This window comes from Nannospalax galili, unplaced genomic scaffold (genome assembly GCF_000622305.1).
Source record: "Nannospalax galili isolate Female #2095 unplaced genomic scaffold, S.galili_v1.0 scaffold1128, whole genome shotgun sequence".
Lineage (NCBI taxonomy): Eukaryota > Metazoa > Chordata > Mammalia > Rodentia > Spalacidae > Nannospalax > Nannospalax galili.
In genome coordinates this window covers 283,751-308,659 of record NW_008358632.1, presented here as the reverse complement: position 1 = coordinate 308,659, position 24,909 = coordinate 283,751, and the positions used below count along the sequence as shown (strand labels likewise).

The following is a 24,909-nucleotide window of genomic DNA, read 5'->3' as shown; positions in this document are numbered from 1 at the left end:
TCCTGTGCAAATAGCAAATGCTCTTAATAGCTAAGCCATCTCTCTTGCCTCTCTTTCTCCCTTTATAAAGAACATGTATTGAGGCTGAGGATGTAGCTCAGTTGGAGAGTGCTTAGCTAGCATGCATGAAGCCCTGGATTTGATCCTCAGCATTATATAAAACTGAGCTTGGTGATACATGCCTGCGATCCCAGCACTGGGGAAGTAGAAGCAAGAGAATCAGAAGTTGGGGCTGTAGTGATGACTAAGTGGTTAAAAGTACTCTCTGCTCTTGCAGAGGACCTAGGTTCAGTTCCCAGCACCTACATAGAGGCTCACAACTGTCAGTAACCTTAGTTCTAGGGGATCCAACACACTCTTTTGGCCTCCAAGGGCACCAAGGAAACATGTGGTACACACACCTACATGTAGGCAAAACATTCATACACATAAAATAAAACTAAGTAAATCTTTTTTAAAAAATCAGAAGTTGAAAGTCATTTTTGACTATATTATGAATTTGAGGCCAGCCTGGGCTACATGAGACCTTGTGACCAAGAAAAAAAAGCTTGCTATTTTTCTTAGTTTCTGTGTCTTGCTAACTACCTATTTTTGCCAAGTGTGATATAATGTTTGAGATGGCCCTATTGCCTTGTCTTCCACTTTTAGGGGCATCTTGCTTGCTTATTTACATCTTTCTTTTCTTTTTCTTTCTATTGCTTGGTCTAGAACTCACTGTGTAGCCCAGGCAGGCCTCAGGCTTGAAGCAGTCCTCCTGCCTCAGCCTCTTAAGTGCTGGGATGATAGGTATGTGCCACCTGTGGACTACAGCAAGACCCTGTCTTTCAAAAAGAAGAGTTAAAGTCACCATTTACTCCATTTTTTTCCTCGTTTTCTTTAATTAGAATCTTGTTTCCTTTAATTAGTTTCCTCTGGATTATTTTATAAGCCATTAACCCAGATGTACAGTGAAAATGTCTAGGTGTCTTAAGGAAAGGAAATAAAAATAATAAAAGAATAAACTGGGTTAAGAACTTGTAAATTATTCTAAATACTTGAGAGCTTGTTTGGAAGTTCTAGGAGGGGAGTATAGCACTCATTGTCTTGACCTATTGAGGAAGGCTGTTCTCTTTGCCTAAGTGTAGCTTTGGTATAGATGCATGTGGAGCCAGGTGGAAGAAAGAGACACTGGTTTATTGGCCAGTTAAGTTACATCAACCCTGGCCATTAGTGGCGTGATATAGATAAGTCAAGAGTTTGCCCTTGTGCCGTGCAGTATTCTCTTGCCTTTATTGTAGCTTTGCCTCAAGAATGGAATAACACTTAAAAAATAAACTTCAGAGTTATTTAATCATCTAAAGAATGGGGAAACCTCTTGTGTGAAGACTGTATAGTTTATCCTATGGTGATAGGAAGCATACATGATTTAAAGATGGAGCATTGCCTAATATGACAGTGAGAGGTCTTGAGGGCAATATTGCTGTGAGAATGCAGTAGCTCTTTATGGTATTGCCATCTTAGGCTATTGTGTGTTTATCGTTCTCCGATCTTTGTTGAGTCTTCATTGTAGATCTAACTTTCCCAGATAAAACATAGTCCTTTTGTTCTTTTTGTTGTTGTTTTTGGTGTATGTGTGTGCATGTATGGAGGTCAGAGATCACCATTGGGGTGTCTCCACATTAATTTTGAGACAGTCTTTTAAAAAACCTGGAGCTCATTGATTGGCTAGATTAGCTATTGAGCTCCAGGGATCTACCTGTCTCCACCCATCCCCCAGTGCAGGGACGATAGCTGCACACCTGTGCTCCCCACTCCCAGCTGTTTCCATGGTAGGAGAGCTAAACTCAGGTCTCCAGGGTTGTGTGTTAACTTTGCTAGCCAATCTATTTGGCTGGGCGTGGTGGTGCACACCTTTAATGTCAGCACTAGGGACGCAGAGGCAGAAGATCTCTGAGTTCAAGACCAGCTGGGACTGCAGAGACCCTGTCTCAAAAAGAGAGAAAAAACAAACAAACAAACCTAGCCAATCCATTTCTCCAGCTTCCTTTTTTTAAAATTTATGATTTATTTTTTAATTAAATTTTATTTGTACCTTGCCTGTATTTGTACTGGTATGTGTATAGTGCCTGTGGAGGCTGGAAGAGGGCAACAGAGCTGTCATTTGAGTGCTAGGTATTGAACCTGGGTCTTCTGGAAGAACAGCAAGTGGTCTTAAACCCCCAAGTCACCTCTCCAGTCTCCCCTTTTGTTCTTTGATTGCCTTATGCACTCCTACCTCCTTTTCCTGGAGGGTGCTTTGTTTATTACATATTTGCTGAGTGTCCACTATGTGATGGGCACATAGTTAAATACACAGAATTTTCATCAGCAGGGACTCTCTCTGCTAATATAAACTGAAGGATATGGGCCTATACGTGTCGGGTGGGTGTGCTTGAGGGGCAGGCTCATCAGTGATACCTTCAGGCTGTCAGAAGCTTCATGTGTTCTAGCTAGATTGTTCTTATAGTGTAGAGAGGAGTAACCAAGTCATTCTGTAAGACAAATATGAAAATCTTACAGAAACCAAAAGCCTGAGTACTTCGATACATAAGATCTCTTGGTCTTCACTTCTTAGTAAGTCCAGTGGGCTATAAATGTAAAGAATGAGAAAAAAGTGAAAGGACTAACTTTAGTATTACAAGTCTTGTAAATCAGTAAAGATAGTTTCTAGAAGAAAATGGCAAAGATGGCTTTATGGGAAAGAAAAAGCCAAATCACTAATAACTTTCAACTTTAGTGATAAGGAAGTACAGAATAAAAAGAGAATATTTTGTACTCATCTAATTCTCAAGGATTAAGAAATTATATGTTTGGGCTGGAGAGATAGCTCAGCAGTTAAGAACGCTGACTGCTCTTGTAGAGGACCTGGATTTGATTCCAACAGCATCCATGTGGTGGCTATGAACCGTCCTTAACTCCAGTTCCAGGGGAATCCAAAGCCCTCTTCTGACCTATGCGGCATTGCATGACATGGGTGCACTCACATACATACAGGCAATACAGTCATACACACAAAATAAAAATACTACAAACCGTCCTTAACTCCAGTTCCAGGGGAATCCGAAGCCCTCTTCTGACCTCCACAGCATTGCACTACATGGGTGCACTCACATACGTGCAGGCAGTACACTCATACACATTACACTCATACACATAAAATAAAAATAATAAAATATTTTTTAAAAAAAGAAATTTTATGTTTGTCAGTATAGGAATTAAAGACATCCACAGTTTTGTACTGATTAGAATTAATTGATGCAGTTATTTAGAGAAATTGATAACATCTGTTAAGTTGACCTATTCTTGGGTTCAGAAATACCATTCCCATAAAACTACAAAAGTATTTATTATTTGGAATTACAAAACCTTGAGGCAGTTTTCCTCCATCAGTGTTCCTAAGGATATGATTTCTATATTGCTAAATCCAGTGATGAGTATGCAGAGCTTATGCCATGTGATTTGTTGGTCAGCACATACTTTTAGCGTGGCTTCCATTCCAGGGATTCCTCGATTCCCTGCCTCTAAGCTCCAGCATATTATAGAGCTCTGACTTCTGATTCTTCAATCTACTTTCTTTTTGTGCTTAATGCCATCTAGTTTCTGTGTTACTGAGATCTGTCACCTGTGTACACAAGACTTTAAAGTTCCTGTCTCAGTCATACCTCTGCCCTGAATTCCAGACCTGTAGAGTTGGTTGCCTTCAGTCATCTTTTTCTAACATGGTGTATCAGGTTTAAAGTGTCCACAACTGAACTCTTCATTCTGATTTCCCACTCAAAACTCATTTCTCCTACAGCTTTCCACATCTCCTTATTGTTAGCTCTTCCATCTGCTCTTGGCTAAAAATGTTCATTCTTGCCTTTAATCCCAGCACTTGGGAGGCAGAGGCAGGAGGATCTCTGTGACCAGCCCAGCCTGGTCTATATAGCGAGTTCCTGACCAGCTGGAGCTACAAGGAGACCCTGTCTCAAAAAAGCAAAAGAAAAATGTTCGTTCTTTATATTTTACCTCAAATTAAAAGCAGTAAACCTTACTGATTTTACCCTTCAAGTTTGCTCTGAATTCTTCTTCTCTTCATTTACTACCTCTGCAGCTAAAATTGTTTCACACTGAAATTTTTTAAAATTATTTTATGTGTGTGCGTATATTTCCTGCATGTAGGTAAGCGCACCCATGTCATGCAATGCCCTCGGAGGACAGAAGAGCTGTTGGATCCCCTGGAGCTGGAGATACAGTCAGTTGTTAGCTGCCATGTGGGTGCTGGGATTCGAACCTGGGTCTTCTGCAAGAACAACCAGTGTTCTTAACCACTGAGCCATCTCTCCAGCCCCTCCCACTGAGATTTTGACCCATCTAGACTCCTTACCTCTGTATTTGTTTCCCTTTAATTTCTCAAAACAACACTTAGAGGTAGTATTTAAGCCCAACTTCAATTGTGCCTTCTCCATTTTACATCTTTAAAATTGCCGTACGTGGTTTGTCCCTCCACTTGATCTCTTGCTACTAGGTCTTTTTCTTATAGGTCCCATCCATACCGGCCACCTGATTTTTTAAAAATATTTCCAGCTGTGTTCTTACCTCAAATACTTTACAATTGCTCTTTTTCTTTTGGAGTGGTTGTGAGAGCCTTGTGTAGCCTGACTGGCTTTGAATTTACTATATAGCTGAAGCTAGCTTTGAATACCTGAGCTTCCTGCCCTGCCTCCTCTCCCCAAGTGCTAGGATTACAGGCCTGCACCATCACATCTGGCTTATAGTTAGTTGCTCTTGCATTAACAGTCTCCCCATAGATCTCAGTATGACCCAGCTCACTTGGTTCTCTGGTCTCTGTTTAAATTAGCCCTACCAGAGAGACCCATCCTGACCGTACTGTATAGTCACAGCCCCTCCCCTTATCTAACTCTTAGGCCCTGTTTTGGTTTTCTCCTTATATAATTTCTGTGCCTACTATATCTATGCTGTTATTAATAAAGTCATTCTTTACAGAAGGATTGGTTAAATGAATTATAATACATTTCTATGTTGGAAATCTGTACATCTGATAAAAGAAATGAGATAACTATATATATGCTAGCACTGAAAAGAATCTCTTTGTTTATAAAAATAACCATGTGATGCTGGGTATGGTGGTACATGCCTTTAATCCCAGCACTCGGGAGGCAAAGGCAGGTGGATCTCTGTGAGTTCAAGGCCAGCTTGGTCTACATAGTAAGTTCCAGGTCACTGGGGCTACAGGGAGACCCTTTCTTGAAAAGACCAAAAAAAATTTTTTTTTTAATTTTTAAAAATTTTATGTCTATGAATATTGCTTACATGTATATAAGTGCACCTGTATCGTGCAGTGTCCATGGAGATCAGAAGAGGATGTCAGACCCCTGGAACTGGAGTTAGGGACAGTTGTCAGCCACCATGTGGGTGCTGGGGATCAAATCAGGGTCCTCTGCAAAAGCAGTCAGTGCTCATAATTGCTGAGCCATCTCTCTAGCCCCCAAAAACAATTTTTATTAATATTAATTAAAACTTGTTTTTTTTTTTTTTTAGTCTTTCTGAGACAAGGTCTCCCTGTAGCCCCAACTGGCTTGGAACTCTATGTAGACCAGGTTGATCTTGATCTCACAGAGATCCTCCTGCCTCTGTCTCCTCTAAGTGCTGGGGTTAAAGGCATGTGCCCCTATACCTGGCTCTAATCAACTTTTTAAAAAAGATTTATTTATTCCCCATTATGAAAAATAAATTTAACATGATCATACTGCTCACCCAGCTGTCTTTTGCATCTTTCAGTTTTCCACTTACTCTTACACTGTGTATATAACATTGATTATATTAGCTATAACTTGGTTTTCTCCGTTGTGTAAATTATTTTAAAACTTGAAAACAGTTAAGGAATATACACAGTATTATGATTGTTTTGTTGTTGGGAATTACAGTGCCAGATGATTTTATTTCACTAGGAAGAAAACAGTTTTGGTCCCTTAGTTCTAATTGAATAAAATACTTATTGTCAAGATCTATTGCATCCTTTTTTATTCGTGTGTGTGTGTGTGTGTGTGTGTGTGTGTGTGCAGGTGTGCGCACTGATGCATACATATGTAAAGGCTAGAGTTGAGATTGAAACTGAAATTCACCATTTAGGCTAGACTGACTGGCCAGTGAGCCTCTGGTATCCACCTGTTTCTATCTCCAACAATGGGGTTATAGACATTTTCTAGTTTTATATGGGTGCTGGCCGTCTTCCCTCAGCCTTTTGTTGTTATCATTTTAAATTTTAATAAAATAGATAATTTCATATTACATAAAGCACCCAGTCTATCCACTCTTTGGTTGATAATTTTTTAGAAATGTGTTCTTTAAAAAAAACTTAGTATTTGAGAATTAATTTATAAAATTTCTACAGATAGAGTTCCTATCTTTACCTCCGTTCTTACTCATTTTTAGAAATTTGAAAAATATGAAAAGTACAAAAAATAAGACAAGATATTCCATATATCACAACTGATATTAGCAAGTATCTTCATTTATTTACTTGGAGACTTTAAGAGAAATTCATGCTTATGTAGAAGAGCATGCTTATTCATGCTCTCTACACACCTCCCATACTCCTCCACTCTTCACAGGCCAGCTCTCAGGAGTTTGGAATGTATCGTTTTGACATATCTCCAAAGCCCTTAGATGTATGTGTGCATCCATTACTGATACAAAGTCCTCAGTTTGATGAAGGAAAATCCAATTCTGTGGCAAGTCATTGTACTGAATGCATCATTCTTCAACTTGAGTCTCATCTCCCACCACCACAATCATTTCTGACATCTTTCTGATCACAATTGTTGAACTTTTACAGATGTATATGTAGGTGGTTTTCCACCGTAAGAATTTTCTTTCCATTTTTCCAGCATGGTGGTGCATGCCTTTAATCCCAGCAGAGGCAGGTGGATCTCTGTGAGTTCAAGGTCAGCCTGGTTTACAAAGCCAGTTCCAGCTGGGGCTACAGGGTGACTGTGCCCCCACCCCCACACACAAATTTTCTGTTGTGTTTCTTGTCAGGCATTTCAGTACTTGGGTATTCTTTCAGTATTTGGGTACTCTAAATCAAGTCATGATAAATTTCCTAGTATCTAGTTCCTAAGCATACATACAAGACCTGCTAAGTATTTTCAAGTTTTGCAGGGAATATTTCCGTACTTCCAAGGCCATAACCATTGTAATATGTAGCATTTTCATGTTTCTAATTTCAATTTTCATCTATTTACTTTTACTCCTGTGTATTTTCATTTGTATATATATATTTTTCTCAGAGAACAGCTGACTTCCGAACATAGTCTTGGTATTCCTTCTCTCCTATGATTTTCCTTTATATTCTAAATTTTGGTAAACACATCAGTCTCTTTCTAAACCTTTTCAGTTCCCTTGAATCAATTGCAGATCCCCTGCATTTTTCTTGAGCCTATACCTTAAGATGGGCTCAGCTGCCCTCAGGTCTTGGTGTCACTGTACTTGTCATTTTCTCAGGCTTCAGATAGATTTCCTTTCCACTTTGTGTGCCATCCACTTTGTCTTCTTGCTTGAGTGGACTATAACATGCAGTTTGGTCGGTTTCTTGATAACCTTCTCTCTAATATAAAAATCACAGGTGGCTGGGGATATAGCTCAATGGCATAGTGCTGGCTTAGCATGCATGAAACTCTGGGGTTGATCCTTAGTACCCTTGGGCAATTCCACTTACAATCTTCCTTACTGCTTTGGTGCCATATGGACCCAAAGGCTGTACTGACCTATGTGCAAAGACCAGAATTCCTCCTTTTGTTCTTTTCTTGAGACAGGGTGTCATGTAGCTTAGGCTGACCTTGACCTTATTATATAGTCAAGGAAGCATTCCTGATCCTCCACTCACCTCCTAAGTGCTGGGATTACAGGGATATACCACTATGCCTAGCTACGCAGCTATTCTTGAAAGTTCACTTTGTTGTTCTCCCCCCATATATATATATATATTTTTTGTCTTTTTGAGACAGGGTCTCCCTGTAGCCCCAGCTGTCCTGGAACCCACTTATGTAGACCAGGCTGGCCTCGAACGCAGGAGATCCGCCTACCTCTGCCTCCCAAGTGCTGGGATTAAAGGCGTTCATCAACATGCCCGGCCTATTTTTTTAATTTTTAAATTTATTTTCATTTTATGTGTATGAGTGTTATGCCTGCAAATATGTAAGTTCACCTGTGTTGTGAGGGTAGAAGAGGCTGTCAGATCCCCTGGAATTGGAGTTATGGACACTTGTTAGCTGCCATGTGGGTGCTGAGAGTCGAACCCATGTCCTCTGCAAGAGCAACCAGTGCTCTTAACTGCTGAGCCATCTCCAGCTTCCTAAATGTTTTTTTAATTAGTAGTTTTTTTAAATTTTATTTAATTTTATTTTATGTGTATTAGTGTTTTGCCTGCATGTATGTAAGTGCACTCATGCATATGATGTCCATGGAGGCCCATTCTAGGGCATAGGATCCCCTTAGAATTGGTTACTTGGCATGTGGGTGCCGGGAACCGATCCCTGGTCCTCTGGAAGAGCATCCAGTGCTTTTAACCACTGAGCTGTCTCTTCAGTCCTCTTTCCTTTAATAATACTAGGAATCCAAATCAGGACATCACACATGCTAGGAAAATTTTAGTTACAAGTTTTAATTTTTAAAAAGTTGTTTGTGTGTGTGTGTGTGTGTGTGTGTGTGTGTATTTATGTATACAGTGTGTTTTTGTGCCCCTGTGTAGGTGCAGGTGCTTGTGCATGTGGAGGCCAGAGGGCAACATTGGGCATCTTCCGCTCTCACTCTTCATCTTATTTTTTGAGACAAGGTTCTCTCACCTCTGAACCTGAAATTGAAATTTTTGCAATTTTCATATAATATAGTTTGATAGTATTTAGATTGCCTCCCATATTCCAACCTTCTCCAACTGCCCCCTGCCCAATTTAATGTACTCTCTTGTACATATGCCATTTATTATTATTTTTGTCCCTAAATATCCTTCACTGTGGGTCCATCCACTGTGCCCACTAAGGGTTTCATCCCTGTAAGACACTGTCTTTCCCCATCTCAGCAGCCATCAGTTGCCAAGCTCTTTAGATTTGGTTGGAATTTCTTACCCACTTTCCCATGTCTATGTTGGGATTTTGTCTGGTTTGAGCTCATATAGGACTTGTGCATGTTGTCACCATTGCTGTGAGTTCCTATGAATAAATGACCAGCTGTCTGGAAGACTATTTCCTTGTAGTCGTTCTCCCCCTTGGGCTCTTAATCTTTCTGCCACTTCTTCTGCAGTGATCCCTGAGCCTTGGGAGGCAGAGGTTTGAATAGGTATCCTATTCGGGGATAAGCACTCTGCAGCCAATTGTGGGTTTCAGTGTTAATCCCTGTCTGCTTCTTTAAGAAACATCTCTGATGAGAGTTGAAAGATGCATTCATCCTGAGTGTAGAGGTTACATTGTCATAATCTCCATCTCTTGCAAAAAGTTTCTTTGATTAGGGGTGAAACATACACTTGTCTGTAAATATGAGGATTCATATTTAGAATAAAGTAAAAAATTACATTGGTTTAGGGATGTGACAAAGGTAGGCTTTTCTCTAGGATCTATGACTTCCCCAGCCATACGTATAAAAATACGGAACACTTGAGGAATTTTCATGTCATTCTTGTACAGGGGCCATGCTAATCTTCTCTGTTATTCCAGTTTAGTATATGTGCTGCCAAAGCAAGCACTAAACATTTAATTTTAAAGTAGGAAGTGGGCCTAATATTAGCTTCATCAGATGATGGAAAATAGCTTTCTCTTTTCTGGATTTTGAGTTTTTGAAAGAGTATTACTTTGTAGTCCAGGCTGGTCTAGAATGTATGACCTCCTGCCTTAGCTTACTAAGTGCTGCCTGACTCAGCTTTCTCTTTGAGTTTTGTTAAAACCAGTGAGTTTATTTATTTATCGTGTCTGTGTGTGTGTGTGTGTGTGTGTGTGTGCATGTGTGCGTGTGTGCGCGCGTGCGCGCATCTATGTCTCTGCCAGACAAAAAGAAACTTTTAATAAAAAAATGTGTGTGTGTGTGTGTGTGTGTGTGTGTGTGTGTGTGTGTGTCTGTACTGGGACTGAACCCAGATCTTTGCAACTTTATAGCTGTAATGACTAGGTTAAGTGGATTGTGTTCTCATTGCCCTGGGGCATTATTTTGCAATCACTGACTTGTTGGGAGAGTAGAGTACTTGTAAAACCTGTACAGTGTGCTTAACTGCTGAACCATCTCTCGAGCCCCCTATTATATGTTCTTGAACTCCTCCCCAACCCTTGTACTGGATCTCACGTAGTTCAGACTGACCTTGAACTAAAGATGGCCTTGAGCTCTTGATCTTCCTGCTTTTTTCTCTATCTCCCATATGTTGGGATTACAAACATGAGCTACCATACCTGACCATAAGTTTTTTCCACCAACTATTTATTATTTAATTCTTTTTCAATATTGGATATTGAACCTAAGGCTTCACAATGTTAGACAAGTGCTCTATCACTGAATATGTTCCCATTCCTCATTTTTTTGCTTTTTATTTTGAGACAATCTCATTGAGTTGTACAGGCTGGCCTTGAACTTGAGTCCAAGAGGGATATAGAGAGATCCTGTCTTAAAACAAAACAAAACAAATAAACAAACCCCCAACAGTCAGGGCTGGGAGATGGCTCAGCAGTTAAGGGTACGTACTGCTCTTGGAGGAGACCTGAGTTTGGTCTCCAGCAACCACTTCAGGTGGCTCACAGCCACCTATAACTCCAGTTCCTGGTGGATACAATGCCTCTTGCTTCCTTGGGCACCTACACTCATATGCACATACCCATACTCTTTCTCTCTGTCTCTGTCTCTCTGTCTCTCTGTCTCTCTCTCTCTCTCTCTCTCTCACACACACACACACACACACACACACAATTTTAAAATAATAAAAATAGCCAGCTATAGTAGCACACACCTTTAATCTCAGTACTCCAGAGGCAGATGCAGACCGATCTCTGTGATATTGAGGCTAGCCTGATTTACATAGCATGTTCCATGCCAGCTGGAGCTACAGGGAGACCCTGTCGCAAAAAAAAAAAAAAAATCCTTAAAAATAAAATAACAGGGCTGGAGAGACGGCTCAGTGATTAAAAGCACTGACTGCTCTTGTGGGTTCGAATCACAGCACCCATGTACTAGTTAAGAACCATTCATAACTCCAGTTCCAAGGTATCTGATGCCCTCTTCTGTCCTCTGTGCATACTGCACTATATGGGTGCACTTACATGTATACTTAACATTCACACACATAAAATAATGTAAAATAAAGCCAGTGCCCAGCACTCATAGCTTGTAACTCCAGCTCCAAGGAATTGACTCTCTCTTGTGGCCTCTGTGACACATACACATACACATGACTATAACAATAATAATAACAAATTAAAAAATAAAATGAAGCTAGTAATACTACCTACCTTACAAGCTACAGCAGTCTTTTAAGTGAAATCATGAGTACGAACTCTTTAACTTGTTTACAGCCTGATTCTAACAGCCTACTCTAGTCTTTGAGAGCAATTACTGTGAATGCACACAGCCCCCAGTTCTAATTTCCTCACTTAATTAGCCCATAACCTTTCATAAGTGTTAGGCTTGATTTCTCTTTTCTTTAATGGAAATAATAATGAACATTTTACAGGAATTTTTAGGGGGTGTATGCATGTTTGTGTATGCACATCTGTGCACATGGTTATGTGTACCCAGATGTTCATGTGCATGTGGAGGCCAGAAATTGACATTGGGTGTTGCTCTTCAATCACTTCTCCACCTTATTTTTTGAGATAGCGTATCTTACTGAACCTGGAGCTCACCAGTTGGCTAGACTGACCAGCAAACTGTTGGGATCCAAACTGTTTCCTGCCCCTTAGTGCTAGGACTACTGTACACCATGCCCAGTGTTCGCGTGGTTGGGGATGGAATCTGTGGTCAGATCCTCAGACTTGCCTACCAGCTGAGTCACTTCCCTAGCCCCTCCCCCCCTTTTTAAAAATAAGGACTACCTGTGATGCTGGCATTGAAGCATTTAGCTTTAAAAAAAAAATTACTCAACAGATGATGGTTATATCATTGTTAATACAGTAGTAAGAACAGTAATAACTGAATATATAGGGACTGGAGAGATGGCTCAGCATTTAAGAGCACTTGCTGCTCTTACAAAGGACCAGCACCTACCAGGCAGCTCACAACCACCTGTAACTCCAGTTCCAGGGGGATCTGACACCCTCTTCTGGCCTCCACGGGCGCTGAATACATGGGATGTACTTACATATATGCAGGCAAAACCACTCATACATAGAAAAATAAATAGTTTTGAAGGAATATGTAGAAATTATTCATCTTATACTTTACATTCTGTAAATTGAGGTTTTGATTTTGTTTTTGTTTTGAAAGTGGTGTTTGACATGGTATCAAAGGCCTTGTGTTTACCAACCACTTGTTCTACCACTGATTTATACTCAAGACCCTCAAATTCACATATCTGGAAACACTGCATTCTCTAATGAGATAGTAGAACTTTATTTTCATTATCTCATAATCCTAAAACTATTATTTCCTAGTGATGTCTGTGATTAGTCATACTGTGTTAGGTCCACCTTGATTTAAAGGACTACCATGCCTGAATTGTTGTTATACGAAATTGTTCTAGTTTAATTTCTGTTGTTGTAATAAAAGACTAACAAAAATCTTGGGGGAGGAAAGAGTTTAATTCATCTTATACTTTACATTCTATCATCAAGGGAAGCCAAGGTAGGGTCTCAAGGCTGGAGTCTGAAGCAGAAAACACAGAGGAACACTGCTTCCTGGCTTATCCCTGGCTTGCTCAGCTACTTTTCTTACACAACCCAGGGCTCACCTGCCCAGGGATGGTGCTGCCCACACTGGGCTAGGCCCTCCTCCATCAGTTAGAATGTCTCACAGACATCCTAACAAGCCAATCTGATAGAGGAAATTCTTTAGTTGAAGTTCCTTCCTCACCTTGTATCTCTAGTTTGGGTTGATAAGATCTAAGCAGCACATAAACCTAAACCCCATAAATTTGAAAATTGCTTAGGACTGGTGATATGGATCAGTGGTAGAGCACAAGCACATGCAGGACCATGGGTGTGATCCTTAGTGCCACCAAAACAACAAAAGATCCATAGATAAAAAAATTAAAGTAGATATGGAGAGGTGGCTCGGTTGGTAAAGCATGTACAAGCATGAGGTCCTAAGTTCAGATCCCCAGTGTCTACATATAAAGCTGCCGTGGCACACCTGTAATATCAGCACTGGGGTGGCAGAGACAGGAGGATTCCCCCAGCTAGTCTTACCAAATCAGTGAGCTTCAGGTTCGGGTGAGAGACCCCATCTCAAAAAGTAAGGTGGAGAGTGATAGAGGAAGATAAGTCAGCATTGACCTCTGGCATCCACATGTACACACATGTATGTACACATGAATCACACACAAAAATAAAAATTAGAGTGGCTTTATATAGTTTTATACACTCTGTGTTCATGGATAATGTTTGTAAATTGGTGTACTTTTGTGAATAGTTCTTCCTAATTCTTTTTAAAAATTTTTATTTATTTATTTATTTATTTATTTATTTATTTATTTATTTATTTGTACGTATTTGTGCCTGTGTTGGTTTATATGTACCATGTGCATGCAGATGCCCAAGGAAGCCAGATGAGGGTGTCAGATCCCCTGGAGCTGGAGTTACAGGTGGTTTTGAGCTGCCCAATATGGGTGCTGAAAATCAAACTCCATTCCTATCCAAGAGCAGCAAGTGCTCTTAAGTGTAGAGTCCTCTCTCCAGCCCCTTCCCAATTCTTTTTGTTTTGACTATATATCTTCTGCATTGGATGCTTCATTCACCTTTTCTGACAAAGGCACATTGAGACATTAATGGAAAAAAGCAAATTATTACAGTAATAATTGAATAATTGCTCACTTCCTATAGTTTACATATAAAATAATTCATAAGCATTTGATCATTTAAAGCCCACTTTCAGAAGCGTGAGCTGAGGTGTCATATGTAGCTCTTAGCTCTCATGTTGGACTTGTTTTATTTTGTTCTTGATTATGACTTTTGACTTGCATCAGGTTTTTTTAATCTAAGGTAATTGTTTCCATTCATATAAATGTTTGTGGAGAATGATGCAAAACCTTCCTGTGATTGGTGATGTACTTTTATTATAGGCTCAACAAAACAGTCCCTCTTCTACGGGTTCTGGCAACACAGAACATTCTTGCAGCTCACAAAAACAGATCTCCATCCAGCACAGACAGACCCAGGTAGGTCAGAGATCAATAAATTACAGTTATGCTCAGGAATAGATCTAACCATACAGAAAATCTGTAATTCCTCCCTTGACCTTCCCTTTATTTATTTGAGCATACCTCATTGTGTAGTATATTCAGAATTTGCATTATGACTACTTCAGGAAGGTGCTTTAGCAGGCTTTTCTTCAACTTTCTAGTGTATTCTATCAGATATGCTTATGTTGCAGCAGGGTGTTGATAAAAGAGCACATATTTTGATGAGGGTTCCTGGGTCTGGGTTCACATTCTGGCTCTGCTGTTTACACTTTATCTTTCTAGGCCCAGTTTTCTTTAGTAGAATGTAAAAATGAGTTTGTTTCCAGTACCTCCAACAGTGCTGACAGAAGGCTTTCAATAAATGTTAATTTCCCACTTTAAGAAAGTAGTTTATTTCATGTATTTGCTTACTTACTTGACAAGACCTGGTTAAATTTGAAGATGTGTTACACCAACATAATTTCGGCTCAACAAAACAGTCCCTCTTCTACGGGTTCTGGCAACACAGAACATTCTTGCAGCTCACAAAAACAGATCTCCATCCAGCACAGACAGACCCAGGTAGGTCAGAGATCAATAAATTACAGTTATGCTCAGGAATAGATCTAACCATACAGAAAATCTGTAATTCCTCCCTTGACCTTCCCTTTATTTATTTGAGCATACCTCATTGTGTAGTATATTCAGAATTTGCATTATGACTACTTCAGGAAGGTGCTTTAGCAGGCTTTTCTTCAACTTTCTAGTGTATTCTATCAGATATGCTTATGTTGCAGCAGGGTGTTGATAAAAGAGCACATATTTTGATGAGGGTTCCTGGGTCTGGGTTCACATTCTGGCTCTGCTGTTTACACTTTATCTTTCTAGGCCCAGTTTTCTTTAGTAGAATGTAAAAATGAGTTTGTTTCCAGTACCTCCAACAGTGCTGACAGAAGGCTTTCAATAAATGTTAATTTCCCACTTTAAGAAAGTAGTTTATTTCATGTATTTGCTTACTTACTTGACAAGACCTGGTTAAATTTGAAGATGTGTTACACCAACATAATTTCTTTCTCACACAATTCAGAATATTTCTAATCTAGGAAATGTAAACTCTTAAAAATTATATCTGAGAACTGGATGTGGTGGCATGTGCCTGTAAATCCTAGTAACAGAAAGGCTGAGGCAGGAGGATCATGAGTTCAAGGCCAGCCCAGGGTATTTAGAGAGACGTCATCTCCAAAAGAGAAATGAAATGAAAAAGGAACTAGGGAGTTGTATTTGAACAGTAGATCTGCCCTCCAGTGCAGTGCTCATGGGTTACTGCTGTTCGTGTCTGTGTTCTCTCAACACAAGATGCTTATCAGTCTAGAATTTCTTAAATCTCAAGGACTGTGACAGATTTTAATTTTATTGGCACCACGAGGGTTTGGAGAGTTGAACAGACTTAGAACACTCAGAAAACTTTCTCTCTGTTTCCACTAGGTGGCATGTTTGTTCCTTTGAGACTTGTGTCATGTCTTCTCTGGTCTTTTTTATTCAAAGATAGTTTCGTTTCTAGAGTGCTATATTTCTGTACCGTTTAATGCACAATAGTTCAAGAATTTGTATATTTGAGTCCAGAACTAATAAGTTTTTGGAGTACAGCTTTTAGTGGGATACTGCTAAAGTTTGAAGAATGGGATGAGGAAAGCAGACTTATTTTCCTGAGTTGTCCAGATATTTGTTTTTGCAAGTGCTTTATTAAAAAAAGGGAGCAGGAAAAATATGATAGTGTGTAATATGTTGTTACTAATTCTAAATTTGTTTTACTTTTGTCTTTATAGTCTGACCTCACAATAGAAAAGATATCTGCACTAGAAAACAGTAAGAATTCTGACTTAGAGAAGAAGGAAGGAAGAATAGATGATTTATTAAGAGTAAGTATTAAGAGTGATTCTATAACAAGCACCAATTAGGCATATTTAGATTATGTGTGTATCGTGGAGATTTTTATTTCAGCCAAATAACAAAGCTAAATGATTAACATCTGGGTATTTTCTTTAGTCTGAGAAGGAGCTGGGATCATGCCCATATTATACACTAAATACCTTCTATAAGTTGGAAATCTTATGCTATAGTATTATGATATTTGAATTTGTGTTAGAAAAATAGATATGTGCAGTTGTATTTCATGTAGAACTATTGGATAAATTTAACATATTTCCCATTTGAAAAGTTTTATAGTCTTGCATTTTAAAAACTATTTTTATATGGACCATTCAGCCCATTTGTGATCTTCGTTCATTTTTTGACTCTTGTCTGTGTCTCTGTCTTTCTCTTTGTGTGTGTGTGTATACACAATAGGGTCTTACTATGTAGCCCAGGCTGGTCTTGAATTTATAATCCACACCCCCCCCTTGGCACCCTAGAATTATATATATATATATATGTTTCATTTCCTTCCTTCCGTCTTTATTTCCCTTTCTTTCTTTCTTTCTTTCTTTCTTTCTTTCTTTCTTTCTTTCTTTCTTTCTTTCTTTCTTTCTCTCCCCCTCACTTTTTCTTGTTTTATGATCTATCGTTTATTTTATTTGTTTGTTTGTTTGTTTGTTTTTTGAGACAAGGTCTTGGTGTGTACCAGGCTGGCTGGCTGTCACTCTCAAAGATTCTTTTTTTTTTAATTTAAATTATTTATGTTTATGAATGTTTTGCCTACATGTAAGTAAGTATACCACATGCTTTCAGTGCCCAAGGAGGACAGAAGAGGGCATCACATTCCTTCGAACTGGAGTTAGGGACAGTTATTAGCCAACATGTGGTGCTAGGAACTGAACCCAGGTTCTCTGCAAGAGCAGCCAGAGCTCATAACCTCTCCAGGCCCAAGATTCTTATTTGGATGGATTCAGACCTAGAAGCTCTCAGTGGGGACAGGAGGTACTTCTTGCCAGTTTGTGCCTGGAGTGTTTCTTGCCTGCTTCATTCTCTTGGCACATTCTGCAGCCTCTTCCTTAGTTTTCTTACCACACTGTTTCTTCAGAGCAGTGTTTCAGCAGGCATGTTGTGGGATACCCTAGGTAACAAGACTTTGAATCTTGGGTGCTTTGATTCTGGGCTCCTGCCTTCTTGTTTAAGGACTTTTAAACAACATATTGAACATATGTTCTTTAGAGTGAATGGAATGTTTGTAGACTTTACCAGCTTATTTGTGTCCCACAGTGAGGCACGGCAGTATCCATCAGTCAAGGAATATCCTTCTTTCTTTCTTTTTTTTCCTTAAATAACCAAGGTTTGAATCCACAGTGCATCCCCCAGACAGATTTCCACTTTCTCCAGTCTCTGTGATCTATAATGGAAATGTCCCTGACTCAGTAGCGTCTTTGGCCACAAGCTTATGAAAAGTAGAGTTTTTGTTCATCTACCTCAGTGCATGTCTGATAGCCAGGGCTAGGAAGGAGGTACCCAGCTTCATCTTGATGCAGCTCAGATGGAATTTGAATATGTAATTTGTCATCACCGGCCTACTTTTTTTGTCTTGTCTTTTTGAGACGGGGGTCTCCCTGTAGCTACAGCTGGTCTGGAACTCACTATGGAAACCAGGCTGACCTCAATCTCTGCCCACCTCTACCCGAGTACTGGGATTGAAGACATGTACCATCACACCTGGCACTGATCCACATTTTTTTTAAAAAGTATAAAATATATCTTGTTTTCCTGTTATGCAAGTTATATATGCTTATAATAAATTTGGAGAAATCAGAATAATCAGCTAAGAAAACATTTGGTAAATTTTCCTTTAATAATTAAGCCATTTATAATACACACAAATCCAATGAAATTGGGTGGAATTTCTTCTTCTCTGGTGCTTTATAATGTGTAGGTTTGACCTTGATGCTATTGTGGTTGTTTTCAAGTGGCTCCAGGAGCCCATGGAGCCTCCAGAGCTGCCAGGACACTAGGGTACTTTCAGCACTCTTGGTTTTGTCAGTCTTTCTTAGTAAGTTTTGGGGTATGATTTTGTTTGAATAAAAGGATGTTTAGTAGTAAAATAATAAAAGCCAATATTTGTGATTATCTGCCCTTAAAACTTTTTTGCTTGTATTTCAGTAATCAGAATTATAAAATAGTGGTATTCGGGTGGTTTTTTGTTTGTTTTTTGCTTGTTTGTATTTGGAAACAGGGTCTCATGTATCTCAGGGTGGCCTTGAGCTCTGTGTAGCTTAATGTGGCCTTGAGCCCCTGATTGTCCTGCCTCTACCTCCCCAGTGCTGGGATTACCACACTCATCTGAAATAGTGTATTTTGACTCCTCCTTATGTACAGCCTAAAACTTAGCACATATCCAAGCCAGTAAATCTCATCTTTATTATGTTATCATTAATTTATTTTTAGAATTTTATGGAAAAATTAACCATATTTATAGGCAGAATTTTGTCCAAATTTGTAGAAATTCATTAATGGCTCATTGGCAGTATATATATTTATTTTAATTTTTTGTGTATGAGTGTTTTGCATGCATGTATGTGAGCACATGCATACATGCCTGTGGAGGCCAGAACAGGGTGTTGGATTCCCTGAATCTATAGTTACAGATATTGCTGTGTGGATGCTGGGAACCAAACTTAGGTCTTCTGCAAGAGCAGCCAGTGCTCTTAGCTGCTCAGCTATTTCTGTAGCCCTGGCAATATGTTTTTTGATTGGCTGGATTATATATTTAAGTAGTTCTGTTTCAGGAAGGCTGTGTCACTGTTAAATTTTTTGTTCCCCACAGAGTTGAGAATTTTTTTCCTTCTTGTATAAAAAAGTCATCGTAAGAGTCTTTGTGTCATAACCTGTTATTTCTCTTCCTCTTCCCAAATACCACACACAGACTCACATGCTCCCTGTCCCCACACCTTTAATTTTTCTAGTGTTTTTATGTTTCAGAGAAGTCCATGGCCGTAGGAACAGGTTATACCAGAATCTATTAAAATTTTCCAGGGTGCATATGTATGTGTGTCTCAGTAGTTTTATTTTCAAAATATATGATTATGCCTTTTTTCTCTTACATTGGTTTGACTTTGACTTGGATGTTCGATCACTTACATTCTTAACTAAGGGGAGTTTTTGTTTTGTTTTGTGTTATAAAATATAACTTTTAAGCATTTTTAATTTACTATGGGATGGGGTATGTATGGGAAGGTCAGAAGAGTCAATTCTCTTCTATCATATGGGTTCCAGGGATGGAACTCAGGTAGTCAGGCTTTACAGCGTGTGCTTTTATTCATGGAGTGGCCTCCTGCTCTTTTGTTGTCTGCTTGTTTTTGTGTTTTTGTTTTTGTTCCTGGTAGTATGACTGAACTTTGGACCTCACACAATCTAGTTAAGCGTATTACCTCTGAGCTCTAACACCAATCCTGATCTCTTAAATTTCTCACGTTATGTTTTATTTTAATATGATTTTCTCTTCTGAGTCTCTTAAACATTGTGTATCTTCCATATATTTTCTGCTATGTACTTGCAGCTCATGCAAGTCTTGATTCTGGTATTTTTTGCTTGTTACTTTTTCCTCTTATCGCATGGTTTTTCACATTCCATTCTATGTACTCCTTATGATTTTGATTTCTTTTTGTTTGTTTGGGTTTTTGTGTTTTTGAGACAGGCTCTTGTCTGGCCTGGAACTTGTGGACCAGGCTGGCCTTGAATTCACAGAGATCTGTCTGCCTTTGCCTCCCGAATGCTCGAATTAAAGGTGTGCACTACTACACCCAGCTTTGATTTGTATTTTAATAAATATATCTTTTGTATTTTGTAGAGTATGCCAACAAGTATTCTCAAATTTCCTTTTGATTTCTGAAGGTGATTGTTTTCTATATTTTCAAGTTGATAGTTCCTTTCCTTACTCAGAAATGTATTCCTTAGACCTATGTTTGTTTTTCTCTGTATTTGAATGAGAAGAGCCACATATATTCTTGTACCTGTCTTACATTGTGGTTGTTTGCTTGGAGTTTTTTTGTTTGTGTGTGTATATGTGTGTGTGTACACATGCACCATGCCCTAGTGTGTGTGCAGAGGCCAGAAGAGGATATCACGTGTTCTGCTTTACCACTCTTTGCCATATTCCTTTGAGATAGCATCGCTTTGCGCCGAACCTGGGGCTGGGTTGGTGTCTAGCAAGCCTTACTCACCTTCCTGTCTTTGCCCCTCACACTGCTGGAGTTGCAGGTATACACAGCCATGCCTGGGGTTTTATGTTGGTGTTAAGGATTTGAGCTCAGGTCCTCATGCTTGCACAACAAGCATTCTTACCCACTGAACCATCTCCCCAGCACCCTGGAGTTGGTTTTATTTTGGGTGCTGGTTGAATTGCTGTCTAAGATTTATAATGAAATTACCCGTGGATGTAAAAGGTTCTTAGCCACACATTGATATCTACTAGGGTTTCATCTAGAGTAGCTTTGCTGCACTCAACATGGATTGGGGTCTTACCTCCTTCTTCATTGCCTGACTCCCTTAAGATTGTGAGAATGATGGGGGCATAGCTCAGTGGTAAAGTACTTGCCTAGCATGTGTGAGGCTTCAGGTTTGAGCCTTATCCTCAGGGTGGGGTGAATGTTGGAGAGCGACCTAACTGAGATAGTAGAATATATGAAAACCCTAATAACTTTGTTGCTACTTCTTGGGGCTTTGATGCCTCACCATCCTCCGTTACCGCATACCTTCTTTCTCTTACCTTTCTCTTACCTTATTCTTTCTTCTGGGGATTGAACCCAGGGCCTATTGTTATTTCTTTTCTCTTTCAGTGATAAACTGCTCTGACCAAAAGCAACTAGGAGAAGAAAAGCTTTAATTTAACTTATGCTTCCAAGTCACAGTCCAGCTGTCCTAGTCTGTTTCTCCATTGCTGTGACAAAACACTGACCAATATCAACTTGGGGAGGAAAGGGTTTATTTAGCTTATATATCCCAGGTCACAGTTCATCTGGGAGCCCAAGGTTCTGGCCCTGGAGGCAGGAGCTGGAGCACAGGCCATGGAGGAACGCTGATTACTGGCTTGCTCCCCTGGCCCCCCCTGCTCAGCCTGCTTTCTTATGCAAGACAGGCCCACCTGCCCGTGGGTGGCACCACCCACAGTGGGCTGGGCCCTCCCACATCACTCATAAAGAAGATGCCCCTCAGACATGGCCACAGGCCAGTCCAATAGAGGAAATTCCCCAACTGAGTTCCCTCAACCGAGGTGTGTCAAGTTGACACCAAAGCCATCCAGCACACTAGCATTGAGGGAAGGCAGGGCAGGAACCCAAGGCAGAGAACTTAAACAGAACCATGGAGGAATACTGTTGCTGGCTTGCTTGCAGGCTGATACTTAGCCTTCTGATACAGCTCTGGACCACTTACCTAGGGATGGTACCACCCACAGTGGGCTCACCCTCCTACATCAAGACAGTCCCCCACAAACATGCTCATAGGCTAATCTGATCTAGCAATTCCTCAGTCAAGTCTTCTCTCAGATGTCTCTTTGCTGTGTCAAGTTGACAATTAAGGCTAATCAAGAACCTGTAAGCAAGCAGCAACACTATTTCTCTGTGGTCCTCATGCACTCCTAAGCACATATCATCTGCCACTGATGTGCCCCCCTAGCTCCTACACCATTTCTGCCTTTATTTGAATACAGTGCTAAGGGAATGTATCCATCAACAAAGATCCAGGAGGCAGCTGCCATTTTTTTCCAAATAGACTAAAACTTGTAGATATCCTTTCTTTTCCCCTCCCTTCCTGTCCCCTCTCCTAATTTTTTCAGACTGTTTTGTTCTGTAGTTTATGCTAGCCTCTAACTCATCTTCCTGTCTTAGCCTCTTAAGTTCTAGGGTTACAGGCATGTGCCATCATGCCTGGCAGAATTTGAGTTCTGGAGGATATTTTCATACTTCGTTTCAGGAAGGTGTGTTTGTCTTTGAGTTTTTTTCTGTTTTAGAAATTGTTACAACTGCATGAGTACTGTCAGCCAGCTCCTACTGTGAGCATGGACTCTTAGAAGTCATTAATGTTAGAAACTGCAAAATGTACAATTATTATAACTTAAATTGCCAAAGATTAGTTGAGTCTATCCTTACCACCATGCTCACCCTTCAAGGAAGTTCTTATAAAGTCGAATTATTTGGCAAGGGTAGAAATTATTTTGTTTTAACAACCAAGGATTGCAAAGCCAAATTTGACCTTAGCTTAGCATTTCTTTCCTTCTCTGTTATTGTAGGCACCTTAGATTTTTCAAAGTATTTAGCCCATCCTATAGGCTTTTGAGTACAACTAAATTAACTGTGTATTTACATTCTCACATTCTTGAGCTAGGCTGTCTTTTTATCAGTCTTGTGGAGCCATGGATGTGGCCTGGCTTTTCTGGATAGGGTCATTCATGAAAACTTATATTGTTTTTTTTCTTTAGAAATAGGAGTTAAAGCCGGGCATGGTGGTGCATGCCTTTAATCCCGGCACTTGGGAGGTAGAGACATGCAGATCTCTGTGAGTTCAAGGCCAGCCTGGTCTACATAGTGAGTTCCAGGACAGCTGGGACTACAGAGAGACCCTGTCTCAAAAAGACGAAAAAAAAAAAAGTAGGAGTTGAGGACTGAGGATGTAACTTCTTGATAGAGTGCTTATCTAGCATGCTTGTCAAGGGCTCTGGATTTGTTCAATAACACTACCAAAAAATTTTTTAAGTTGGAAAACAGAATAAATGGAACATAAAGAATATTTATGTGGGGCTGGAGAGATGACTTAGAGGTTCAGAGCACTGACTGCTCTTCAGAGGACTTTGGTTCGATTCCCAGAACCGTCAGGGCGGCTAACAACCATCCATAATTCCAATTCCAGGGGATCCAACACTTTGTTCTAACATCCGCAGACACTGCATGAAATGGGTGCCTCTACATGCAGACAATATACTCATACACATAAAATAAAAATAATAAATAAAATATATTAAAAAGAATATGTGGTTTAGAATTAATTTTTAATGATGTTAAGAGTGATTAAAGAGATGAATTATGTCCTTTATAAAGACGTGCTTACTATAGATAGTAATGATTTTTCTCTGTCCTTAGAAACTACTTTTCTACTAATCTGTCTTCCTTAGAACTAATTAAAAAATATTTTTCCATTGAAGGCCAATTGTGATTTGAGACGGCAGATTGACGAACAGCAAAAGATGTTAGAGAAATACAAGGAACGATTAAATAGATGTGTCACGATGAGTAAGAAGCTCCTTATAGAAAAGGTTAGTGAAGTCTCTATTCTAAGGTACTTAATGTGTGTCATTGTTTAGCATCTTAGCTGAGATGAAAATATTTAAATATAGGGTTTTTGAGAATAAAGTTCGAGTTTATTTGGGGTTTTGAACGTCTCCTTCTCACCTTTTTCCCTCGTCTTCCCTCTTCTCCCCTCCCCTGACAGTTCTCTAGGATAGATTAGATGAAAAGGGGCAAATAGGGGAATAGCTTAGGAGTTGGGCATTGCCATAGTCTAAATAGGAGGCGATAAATGCTAAGATGAGAGAAGGTAGCCCAGGCAGAGGAATTTACATAGGAAAAACCTGCTGTTCTCCATTGTTCTTTCTGCTTTGCTAATAGGAAAAGGAAATCAGCTAAGGGACCTTACTGATTATTTTTAGATGGTATATGGTTTTCAACAGCATTTTCCTTGACAATCTTTGAGTTTCTGAAAATTGTCTTTCTCTGTGCTAATTAATGTGTGATTCCTTGTTTTGGTCCTTTTCACCGAAGTCAAAACAAGAGAAGATGGCATGTAGAGACAAGAGCATGCAGGACCGCTTGAGATTGGGCCACTTCACCACTGTCCGGCATGGAGCCTCCTTTACTGAACAATGGACAGATGGTTATGCTTTCCAAAACCTTATCAAGTAAGTGATTGTTTTTATTAAAGAGGAAATTAAAAATTGTATTCAAGGGGCTAGAGAGATGGCTCAGTGGTTAAGAGAACAGACTGCTTTTGCAGAAGACCTGGATTTGAATCCCAGCACCCACATGATGGCTAACAACTAACTGTAACTCCAGTTCCAGGGGATCCGACGCTCTCTTCTGTCCTCTGGGGGCATTGCACAACACAGGTGCCACTTACGTGCAGGCATAACACTCATACACATTAAATTAATTAATTAATTAAAAATGTATTTGGATTGTTAAAGTTTTCTGTATTTTTAGTCACTAATGGTGCTAATAGCAAAATCATCTTTTCATTTAATTTTTTAGCTATCAGATGTATAAAGGAATGTAAGGCCAATGTGATGATATACACTTGTAATTTTAGTACTTAAGAGGCTGAAGCAGGAGAATCATGAATTTGAGGGCAGCCTTGGTTACATAGTGAGACCTTGCCTCCATAAAGTTATGAAAAAACTGACACAAGTAATCAGAGGGATTAAAAACTCAGTTCTCAAGGCCAGGCATGGTGGCGCACACCTTTAATCCCAGGGAGGCAGAGGCAGGCGGATCTCTGTGAGTTCGAGGCCAGCCTGGTCTACATAGTGAGTTCCAGGACAGCTGGGGCTACAGGGAGACCCTGTCTCAAAA

At 39.7% G+C, this 24,909-nt stretch overlaps 1 protein-coding gene and 1 non-coding gene across 6 annotated transcripts in view; one reads left to right on the top strand and one right to left on the bottom strand.

Annotated features, from left to right (window-relative positions):
* Positions 1 to 24,909, top strand: part of Tlk2 (tousled like kinase 2) — a 125,172-nt gene that overhangs the window by 47,792 nt on the left and 52,471 nt on the right. For 2 of the 5 annotated variants that reach the window (XM_029558082.1, XM_008821883.3), the window contains 4 exons: positions 14,267 to 14,362; positions 16,192 to 16,284; positions 23,487 to 23,597; positions 24,103 to 24,239. In XM_029558082.1, the coding sequence (XP_029413942.1) occupies positions 14,267 to 14,362; positions 16,192 to 16,284; positions 23,487 to 23,597; positions 24,103 to 24,239 (437 nt within the window). The remainder of the gene's footprint in view (positions 1 to 14,266; positions 14,363 to 16,191; positions 16,285 to 23,486; positions 23,598 to 24,102; positions 24,240 to 24,909) is intronic. The other 3 variants (XM_029558083.1, XM_029558081.1, XM_017795308.2) reach the window with 2 other exon arrangements.
* LOC115068235 lies at positions 9,654 to 9,757 on the bottom strand. Its single transcript, XR_003847602.1, has one exon. It is a non-coding gene; the product is annotated as a U6 spliceosomal RNA (small nuclear RNA).